Source organism: Coffea eugenioides, chromosome 2 (genome assembly GCF_003713205.1).
Source record: "Coffea eugenioides isolate CCC68of chromosome 2, Ceug_1.0, whole genome shotgun sequence".
In the NCBI taxonomy this organism is placed as follows: Eukaryota; Viridiplantae; Streptophyta; class Magnoliopsida; order Gentianales; family Rubiaceae; genus Coffea; species Coffea eugenioides.
The window spans coordinates 24618390-24629309 of record NC_040036.1 but is presented as its reverse complement, the minus strand read 5'-3'; the positions used below and the strand labels follow the sequence as shown (position 1 = coordinate 24629309).

At 37.3% G+C, this 10920-nt stretch overlaps 1 protein-coding gene across 1 annotated transcript; it reads right to left on the bottom strand.

The window, feature by feature from the left end:
- Window positions 1-119: 119 nt before the first annotated feature.
- Window positions 120-9415, bottom strand: LOC113761261 (chloride channel protein CLC-c). The gene is made up of 7 exons (XM_027304162.1): window positions 8771-9415; window positions 7735-7935; window positions 7236-7413; window positions 5837-6099; window positions 5059-5328; window positions 2862-4002; window positions 120-764 (listed from the first exon to the last, which is right to left on the bottom strand). Exons 1-7 carry the CDS (start codon window positions 9067-9069, stop codon window positions 666-668), a joined length of 2451 nt encoding a protein of 816 aa, XP_027159963.1. The 5' UTR covers window positions 9070-9415; the 3' UTR covers window positions 120-665.
- Window positions 9416-10920: the final 1505 nt, after the last annotated feature.

Sequence of the window (10920 nt, the reverse complement as noted above, 5' to 3'; positions counted from 1 at the left end):
CCCTCTTGCAGATTATTTGAACGGTGCGCGCAGAGAAACTTTCTTTTCCAATGTTAGTGAAATTTTATTAAACCAGGCTCTGTAGGTGCATATCAGTATCTCATCCACACACGCAAACAAGCAAAGAAACACACATCACAAATTACTTCAGGCCCTTCTCTATCGTTAAAAAGGCTACCTTTACAACTGAGCAAAATTCTTGACCAAGTCGTAGTTTCTATATGACTTGTTGATTCATTACAAGAAGAATGTGGATGGCACAACGAATTGATGATGCGAGTATTACCATCATTCTTATACCTTGACACGATATCATTTTTGTTTTTTATTACTGTGTACAGATATATACAAAGAACATTGCTGCCAAAACCAGACAAATCCATGGGAGACATACCAAAGAGTGACAGGCATTCAGTCAACTGGCCTGGCTGAAATACGGTGAAGGGGTATATGGTGGCCGATGATCAATTCAAAGAAGGGCTAAGAACTACCGAGGCTAGCCACCCCAGTTTTGACTTTCAACTGAAACAGGCTCCAGCGTATCATGCCCTATTGCCCTCTTCTCCTTAAACATCAAGCATCAGCGTATCAAAGAAATGATGGTAATCAAGCAGAGACTCGAACTCACTCGGCACGGCACTTAAGGCCTAGTCCACCTGCCTGTGCTACATGACCTTGTGGGCACGAGTAAGGTGTGGATAGAGCCCCAAGACATGCTCAGGCATAAAGTCATGCCTAGTTAAGATTCCAACAATTGGCGGTCTCTGCAAAGTATGAAAACGAGTGTTAGCTAAGAGAAACATTGATTTCCAACCAAAAAGAGGACTACACATTTAACTTCGCCAAAAAAGCCTATAAGGTGGATGTCCTGAGATACACGAGAGATGCACAAGAGCAAGGAACAACTTTTTCTTCGTTCTATTTCACCTTTAGGCCTCAGCAAAGTGCCGATTGTTGGCTTTCAAGTAAATAAAACTCCCTCCCCTTTTGGCAGCACATTTGCTTGTAATCTAGAATCACCTTTCCTTCCTACTAATGGTAGGCAATAGAACGGTCAAAACAGTAGTGTAAGACGGGAGAATTACGGTAAATAGTTCTCTGTCCCCTACGTGACCAATATCCATATTGAAGCTTTTTTACTCTCTCCTTTTTGGTGCATTGTCATTTGACAGTAATCTTACTTGCAATTTAATTGCAAGATAGGTTCCTATGTAATTTTCTCTTTTTATCCTTGTACCTGTACCTGTATGTTTCATTATTATTTCTTCTTATTTGATTTTTGTTTCCTTGGTAGGTCTTCCCTTTTTCCTGTCTTCTGTAAATTACCCATTTGACCTCAACATTCAGCCCCACATCAAAAGTTAAACCCTCGACTCTTACAGTAGAATCATAATCCCGCATCGAGGGACCTGCATACCCCCCTATCCTGGAAACTGCTGATTAGACTTCACCTCCCAAAACTCGCATATAGACACTTAAACCCAAATTTCTTGGTTTCTCCCACCACTTACTAACAAACCCAGCTCTCTTCCAGCACCAAACCTCTTCTTCCCTTCTGTATCACTGAACTCATTGACTCCCCGTGTCTTCAATGTCTAGGAAAATGAATATACACCAGAAAGGCAAGACCTCTGTTTTTAAACTCGGACCGGACCGGCCGGTTCGACCGGTCGAACCGGGAACCGGCCAGTTGGCCGGTCCGAGTTAATCCTAAAAACCGGGAAATCAACAACTCGGTCAAACCAGGTCAAAACCCGGGTTTGACCGGATTTTGACCCAGTTTGACCGGAAAAATGAACCCGGTCCTTTTTTCTTTTTTTTTTTACTTTTTTTGAAAGGGCAGAATATTTTTAATATGATGTTTTGATCCTTAAGTTGTTAAAAATTATTAACATATCTCAAATATTTCATACTTTATAAATGTTGTCTTAAAGTTTGGTGTTATTTTTCAATTAAATCCATAATTTTAATTCTAAACTTGTTAATGCTTATTCAAAATATAAATTGCTACTTGATTGCTCTAATTTATTTGTATTTTCTTATTAAATATATTTGAAACATCAAATATATATGAATATACCTTTATTACTATTAACATGTTATTAAGTATTTTACATATAATATTTTAATTTTTAAATAAATTTTATTTATGACGTCATCCGGTTCAACCCCTATCGAACCCGGTTGAACCCATTGACCTCTGACCCCTGAGCTCGATATCCGGTCCGGTTCTGAAAACATAGGGCAAGACTGAGAAAGGAAAGCAAACCGATAGCATTGAGTCAGCAATAAAGAGGTGGTGGAAACTGTGTGTAATTAGAGACTCAAGCTAGGATCGTGGCAGAAGAAGGGGTTGACTTGAAAGGTAAGGGATAAAGCTTGGACAGAGGAGATGTTACAGGTGAACATACGTGTATAAATGAATAATGTGATCGCTTTATTGTGCTTTGGAAAAATATGTGTATGTGTGTGTATAAAATGAGTAAAACTGTAGAAACAAAGGGTGATTTTGAGCCGAAAAAGCCTTGGCCTGGTGCTTAAGGTTGAGGCCTCAGGAATTAGAGGTCTCAGATTCAAATTCCTCTTCCCCCTCCCCACTTCTTAAACCCCACACCTTCTCTGCCATAATATTAAAAATATAAAAAGAAGAGGTTAATTTTGCATAACCAGTAATGCTTTTGAAAACATCATTGTTACTTGATAGTTCTTGGGGATGTTTAGGAGACCAAGCATAATAAGGGGAAACGAAGAATGCATTAAAAAAGAGGAAGCCTTTATTCCTATCCTAACATAACGAAGTTCAAAGCAATAGAGAAACAAATATATGCATTCTTTACCAGTAAATAGATGAATAATCTTACCCCAGGTTTCTTTGGGACAACACAGAGGTGTCTAAGACCAAGCTCTCGAAATAGAAGTGCAGCTTTGGCCAGGGACATTGTCTCCACAACCATGTATGGAGACGTATTAGTTATTGGGTGAAGGTCAATGTACATCTCCATCTCCTCGGCAGTGATTTCCAGATCCTCTACCTTAAGACCCTTTCCCAATCCTGGCTTTGCAAAATCAAACGCATGAAACCTCTTTAATATTTCCAATCCAGTGGATACTGGATGCTTCAAAAAGTTTTTCCCTTTCAGAAGAACAAGCAAGTGAGACCTTAAAACCAGCCCACATAGTTCTGGAGCTTCGGAAAGAGGTGGCTCATCAATCACCGGGAAGCCATTATGTCTCGTTAATCTGAGTGCGTGTAAAATGTTACCCACTTTTTCAACACCAGAAAATGTTATCAAGGGGCCAGAACAAACATCTCCTGCAACCAACTGCCGCATATATGGTTCAGCATGAGCTTCCAAGTAAGGCAAACCCTTCATCTTCACTATTTGGTCATAAACACCCTTATTGAAACTATCAGCTACAGTTTTTGATATTAGGAGAACAAGCATCATCAGTGGCAGCATTAACAGATCATTAGTCAGCTCAAGCAGTATGACACACAGTGATACTGTCATTCTCATCGTGCCACCAAGGAAAGATGCAGCTCCAAGCACAGAAAAGAGGCCAACACCAAGACCAGAAGAAGACCCCAGGACCATCTCCACAAGGCGTCCAACAAGGCGTCCATATGAGGATCCAGCAAGTATGACAGGGATGAATAACCCGGAGGGAACAGCAATTCCATAAGTAACAATACCAAGAAAATATACAGCAACAAAGAAGACAACAAGTGTGGACAGGTGAAACTCGTGAATATTTTTTGAGCTAAATAAATTACGGATGGCATCATCACTGGTGTTAAGGAGAAGGGAAGCAAGATCATTGTACTGTCCTGGCCCACATTGGAAACTTTTGTAGTCTCCAGATTGACCTACTGTGGGGCAATCTTCCTCGATTCCAGTGGGACAGGGTGTGCACTTTGCAAACCAAGGCAGGCCGTAAGAGCAACAAGAGGTCAGGAGAGAAATGAAGATGACGAGTAGAACTTTGAAACCTGGACCCCTCCTGAAATTCATCTTGAAACATCAGCAAAGCCGATATCATGGATATCCCAGTAAGAAATAAAGTATAATACTATGTTTAGTACACTCTGATAATCCAAATTGGAAGAGACTCTGAAGATAAACCTTTCAAGTTATATCTAAAATGAAGTCAACAGGAAATAAATCCAAATGTGTGAATAAATAAAATGGAAATTGTTAAGAAGATGAAGTTTGAGAAGCATAACAATAATGAGAGAAAAATGAATGGCATGTTTCTGTAAGAGTTCAATGATGGTTTTCTGGTATCATTACACAAACTTCTCAAGCTTATCTGCCAACTCTCATATGGTTGCAGAGGAAAAGGTGTAAAGGACTAGTAACAAAGCATTTCTGGAGATCATACAACTCTTTAAGTCTGTTAAATATGATGATCACTTTCCAAGATGTTAAATAATTAAGAGTTGCATGGACTGACACCTCGTTCGATCAAGCAGAAGTGTAGCAGATGCTATAGCAGAAATTTGCAAAGTTTCGTACTTTCTCTTTATGTGCCAAACAACAATTGAGAGCACATTACATTGGAAAATATTTTCTCTTATTCCATTTGAAAAGGGAAGGACAAAGGAGGGATATAATACAAGGAAAGTGATTCTTCATCAGTAGATTATATTAGATTCTCACAAGTTGAAGATATATTTCCCTAAGTGTAAAAGATACCAACAAGAATGTTTATCTAAAAGAACCTATATCTGATTAAATTGTATCAGAAAATTATTCTCTCTTTCTGTGCCTACTAAATCATTTTTTGCATCACAACGACCATCAAACTCTTAAAGGTGTGTAAGTTTGGCCATTCCAACAGTTTTAAATATTAGGTAAACAAAAAGCACTGTACACAAAGCCTTGAAGATATCAGAAATGTTAAAGTTCCCAAAAAATTACACCTTCCAGAGTTCAGTGGCTTGTTGATATAAAAATTTGATTTGCCAGTTAAAACTTCATGGCAGATTGTGTTTATTGGGCATTTAGCTTTCTTAGCCTAATATGCTTATCCCAAGAAAGGCGTTAGATGACATACTCATTGATGATGCTGTAAGTTTTAAGCACCTTGTCCACAAGAAAGTTGTAGAGGCTTCCAAAGATGCCTCCAAGAACTCCAATCAATATAACTGCAAGTACATCTGGGGTCGTATAAGCAGGTACTGCAGAACTAACATCAAACATGATCAAACCACCTTTTCCAAATAGCCCACATTTTCCGCTCCCACAAAAAACCATTAGACCCCTCAATACCACAGCGACTACTGCAGTTGTGAAAAAGGTCCTCCACAGAAGAGCACTCCTCCACCTACAACAGATTAGCAAAAAGATGAATTTCTGGAAATTTTTGAAGGACATGAAAGCAAATGGCAAATGTACAACCTGTATCGTACAACCTTCGAAATTTCCTACTATTGAGTCAGATTCTTTATCAGCTCCCCCCTCCTATTTATTTTACGTAGTTTAGGAATTTGAAATAAACTCAGTTTTTTTACCCTTTTCCAAAAAAAAAAAGGAAGACGAGACAACTATGCAAGAATGTTTTTTCTTCTTCTTCTTCTTTTTCTTCTTCTTCTTCTTCTTCTTATCCCTCTCCCTAATAGCACACACTGTTTTGGCACCAAAGATGCCAGAATAAAATTTATTATATATATGTTATGAGCTAATTCACAGTTTAGCAGATTTAACCAAATGTGTCAGTCATTACATTGTGCTAATCAAATCCCGATATCTACCATGAGAGGTATATCTACACGCAAATACTGAAAACTGTTGTTTGTGTGGTATGCGTCATGTGCAGAGATAGAGAGAGAGACCATGAGGCTGCTTCTTCAAGGGCAAAAAGGACGCCACCAACTGGAGCACGGAAAGCAGCTGCAACACCAGCAGCAGCTCCACAGGTGATCAAATCCCTTCGGTCACGGTCATTTTTGAAATATCTAAGCCATTTCCATGTCAAATGATACTTGCGTGAACCTCCCTGTCCAAGCAAGTTGGCAATGCAAGCACCAGTGTGTACCATGGGTCCTTCCTTGCCTACAACAAATCCAGCAGCAACTCCAAATATGGAACCGAATATCTGCCAAAATTCCATCTTCCTGTTAGACTTTCAGAAAGTAAAATCATAAATGCCACAATCAAACAAATGTATGCATGAAATGAAAAGAACCCTTTAGCCTTTCTCTCTGCAAGGACCTCTAAAAGAATTCCTTCATGAACTCTTTGGTCTTTCCATGTATTCTCGGCATGCAAGAGAACAATCAAGTGCTAGTGCAAAAGTTACAAAGCCACGAGAATTGGTAGCAACAAAAAGCAATGACGATATTGTTCACATTCAAGATGAATGTTATAGATGACAGTTGCAGAAGGAAATCTCAACACAGAAGAGAAATCACTGAAACTGCAAAATTTAGAATAGGATCCACTTAGATTGTTACTCAGTTGAAAGAAAACAAATAATAAGAGCCCATCTAAACAACCCAGCTAACTCTTGTATGAATGTTTCATGGAACTTTTGCTACGGGGTAACAATGGCTGCTGAGCCGAGATTCAACATGTGCAAGGTCCTTTTTGGGCAGGTCATGCACCTATTTAAAAAGAGCCAAAAAACTTAGGAGTAAAACTCAAATACTTACTGTAGATAGAGAACTGGAAAACAATCATGTAAGTTACTGTTGTTTATCACGTGCATACACAGAGACAGGATTATCCACACCAGGCTGACTATTTGATTAACAAAAGATACCGAGGAGTTTCAATCCCATCAAGAACCAGCCCAGCACATTTTTCTTTTCGACCTTCTTGTCTTTTTTACAGAAGCATCTTCAAACTGTCTACTTGGCTTCCACATGGAATTTTAAGAACCATGCTTAATCAGCAAAAAACCATTGAAAAAAATTTCTGAACAAGTCTGATATTTCATGGACTTATATGTTGTTAAATCCAAAGCCAATTTGTGTAAGGAGACAAAAGAAGACATTATGAGCCTTTTTTGATGTCACAATCAGGGAATATTGAGTTCATGCTGCATCTAACAACTCATCCACCTATTAGTTTCCAAAACAAAACTGAAAGCACTAAGGAAATAACAATTATGCACGGAAGATAGAGGATCCTCCAGTTCAGTGGAGGTGAATAACATGATCCATGAGTAAAATAGCACTAATTTTCCAGTCATTTATCAGAAAGAGAGAGAAGAAGCTAGCGCGTACCAACCTTCACAAATAGCGTGCTTGGAGCCAGTATAGAATGAGCATCCACACCATTAAGATAGGCTTTCACCTCAGGTATACCAGACCCAGCTGCTGCAGGAGCAATGAATGCACATAGCACTGCAGCACAAACTGCCAGAACTACATTGCAACCAGCATATGCTGCAAATGCCAAAAAGTACCTGCACTAGAATCATCATTACTTCCTATTTCTGTTGAATTAAAAATGCAATACGAGAATATTATTATCCGCAAGAAAAATGGTTATCAACTGCCAGCAAATTATGGACACAAAAGAAGTTCACAACTTACAATGTTAGCACCACTGCAAAATAGAGGGTTATCAGCAGGAATTCATGCGAGAGGATCCTGAATTACTCCTATGAACTTAATATTAACTTAATTGGCCATTAACATTCAACAATCTCACATCTTTTGCACATATTTCTTCTTCACTTCAGAAGAACTCTGCAAATGCAACACGATGTGGAAATTAAACTTACTGATGCTTAAGCATTAGGCTGTTTGTAAGTAGGAACTTGAAACCAGCAATATTTTCCACTGCAAGATTATTGAAGAAGCCTACAAGGCCAGTGCACAATCCAATGAGAAGAGCAAGTGTCCACTTGAGAAAAACATACTGATATATCTCAACCTTCTTCCTCGACCTCCAATCCTGCTTAAAAAGTTCATTTTCAATGATCCTGCAAAATTGCAATTAAACATAAAGGGTTGAAAACAGTTGATTCATAGGATAATTTACATTATTTAGTCAACAATAAGCCTCTCACATGATTAAGTCAATTAATCAAGACAACAACATAGTATGACATACAATTAGTAATTCTGGCTTTAAAAATTTCAATTTAGATCAAGAAGATCCAACATGAAGATTTCCTTAATGCCAGGCAGACATCATTGTTAACATTGTTGCGTGATTGACTAGGCTGCAACTAAGCCGAGTCAAGCTTGAGTACGACCTTATCGAGCTTTGTGCGACTAAAATCAGTTTCTTGAGTACTTGCGCTACGGGTTTAAATTCTCAACTCAAAGCAGTACTCAAACTCAACTTGAGCCTCAGCTTCAACATTACCCAGTCAGCAAATATAAATGCATAAGTAGCCACATAAGAAGTTCAAAAGAAATGGATCAAATTGTAGAAATAAAAAAAATGAAGCAAAACAAGCCCCGCTCCCCCCCCCCACCCAACAAGAAACACATCCATTAGCTAGAAATGAAGCACACAGTAAGAAAAATGCTTGATATCTGGATGAATTCCAGCACCAATTTGCTTTAATCAAAGACATTTGGAATATTCTTTAAAACTTGTTCCTCCTTCTCCATGCCTATGACATTATTTCTCGCAAACCTGGATCAAATCTTCAAGGCTCAGTTATTTTGACATACATAGACAATTTTTTTTTGTTTTGGGGTTTTGGGGTTTTTTTTTTTTTTGCTTCATTGGCGTTTGCATTCAAGCTAAACAAAGCATATAATTTATTCTAACAGTAAAAATGCCAAGGTAAAAATCTCTCTCACTCGTAATCGAGGCTTTCGATAGGAGAAACATTGGCACCAACAATGGCAATCTGAGAAGTAGTGTTAATTCTGCTCTTCGACTTCAGAAGCGGCTCCCTAAGAAGAAGACGATTCGCGGACTGTCCTCCAGCTCCAAATACATCGTGATCTCTCTCGTTCTCCGAAAAAAACGACGCCTTCCTCTCTATCTCCTTCCTCTCATAATTCTCATACACCACCTCCTCTCCTCCTCCGTCTCCTCCTGCTTCATTCTCTATATCTCCTCCATCCTCTCGTTCTCGTTGTCGCAGATATTCCATGAAAAATTCGCCTCTCTTCCTCCCCCTCTCAACAAAAAAAAAAAAATTAATGCAAACTTTTGGACACTTCTCGGGCTGCCATTACTACAGAAGATAAAAAGAAGAAGAAGAAGAAGGAAGAAGGAAGAAGACGCTTTTTATTTTTATTTTTGTTTTCCTTTATGATTAAAGTTAAAGAGGTGGGGGAAACATTAGAGAGAGGAGTTGCGTAATCTTTTATAACGCCTTCATATGGTAAGGCGAGGAATGATATATTTAACGAATAACACCCCCAAAAAAAATATGAATAAAAAAGCAAGCTTTATTTATGGAAGTGGAACATTCATTTCAATGAATGGCGTCCCATTTCCATAGGAGCAAGTTTTGTTGCCCTGCCTGAACCTGATGAAATTTGTGCGTACACAGCCGGTGAAAGGAAGCTTTTTTCTGCTTTCTGGAATGAAATTAAAGGACGATACCCAGTAAAGATTTCTATCCTTTTTTTTTTTGTCAAATAGTAAAGATTTCTATCTGAATGGACAATAATTCACCAAAAATTTAATACAATAAATGACCAAAAAAAAAGTGAAGATTTCTATCTAAATGGATAATAATTCACCAAAAAAATGAATTCGGCTCTGTTTGGATTAACTGTTTTTTGAAATGTTTTTAAAAAATTTTACTGTGACAGAATTTTTATAGTATATTTTGGAATATTTAAAAGTATAAGAGTTTTAAAATATATTTTGAGATTTTTTTAAATATTAAAAAAAATTTAGACTACAATTTAGATTACCTTTCAAAGTACTTTTTAAAAATTTTAATAGTATTTGAAAAACTAATTTTAAAAAACTCTTGAATCCAAGCAGACAATAATTCACAAAAAAGGAAAAAAAAAAAAGTGAAGATTCCTGTCTTAATAGATAATAATAATTCACAAGATGTGGATAGAAATCATTGCTCAAAATCGCAAATAAACATTGCTCAAATGTGACTCTCTCCGTCCCACTTTGTAGAGGTGGCAAAATGGGCGGGATGGGCGGGATTTGCTTGGGTTTGTGATGGAACCGAGTCATATGGGTTTGGGCCCAATCTTACCCATATGTGTTTTGGGACTAAGTTGGGCGGGATCACTTTGGAATGGGTTTAGATTGATCCCGCCCAATACCCAAATCTATTTTCTACATATTTTTTTTCCTTTAATTCATTTTTATTTTTTATATAATTTTAATATTTTTGATTTATTAATTTTTTTAATTTTATTAAATAAACATGCAAGTGCTTTATACTCAGGATTCCCATCAAAAATTGGATTAACAAATAAAGGAAAAAATAGATATACAGTCATATTCCAACATATATCAAGATGGCCAAGGTACTTAAGGTATTGAATATTTATCCTCATCATTGTCCTAAGATGACAGGTCTAAATTGACTGAAATGTTGAAAATTCTTGTGGACAATGACTAGGAAAACTACTAGATTATATTCTCTAGTATGACTATAAAAATTGTTAAAAATAATTTTTGAATCTAAGACTCCGTTTGGATTGGCTATTTTTTCAAAAAATAAGTTTTTCAAATACAATGTTACAGTAATATACAATAACTCAAAAAACATCCCATCCATATTAGTATATCAAATATTTCAACAAAATTTTATAGTAAAAATTTTTCATATACACTGTTATAATAAAATATTTCAAAAATACCCCCAAAAAATAGCTAAACCAAACAGAGCCCTTGTTATTTGAGCCCAATGGGTACCCAAGTATTTCCCAAGTATTCCCATCAATTAATGGATACAATTGGGATTTGTCCCATTTTAAACCCAATATCAAAATCCAATACCCATCCCGCCCAAAGTCCCCAT

Bases quoted from the DNA above. Each gene is read 5' to 3' on its own strand.
- LOC113761261 (XM_027304162.1), bottom strand. From the start codon at position 9,069: ATGGAATATCTGCGACAACGAGAACGAGAGGATGGAGGAGATATAGAG. The intron at 6,100-7,235 runs GTTGGTACGCGC...GAATTTTGGCAG, and splicing joins CAAGCACGCTATTTGTGAAG to ATATTCGGTTCCATATTTGG. The intron at 765-2,861 runs GTAAGATTATTC...CATACTTTGCAG, and splicing joins TTGTCCCAAAGAAACCTGGG to AGACCGCCAATTGTTGGAAT.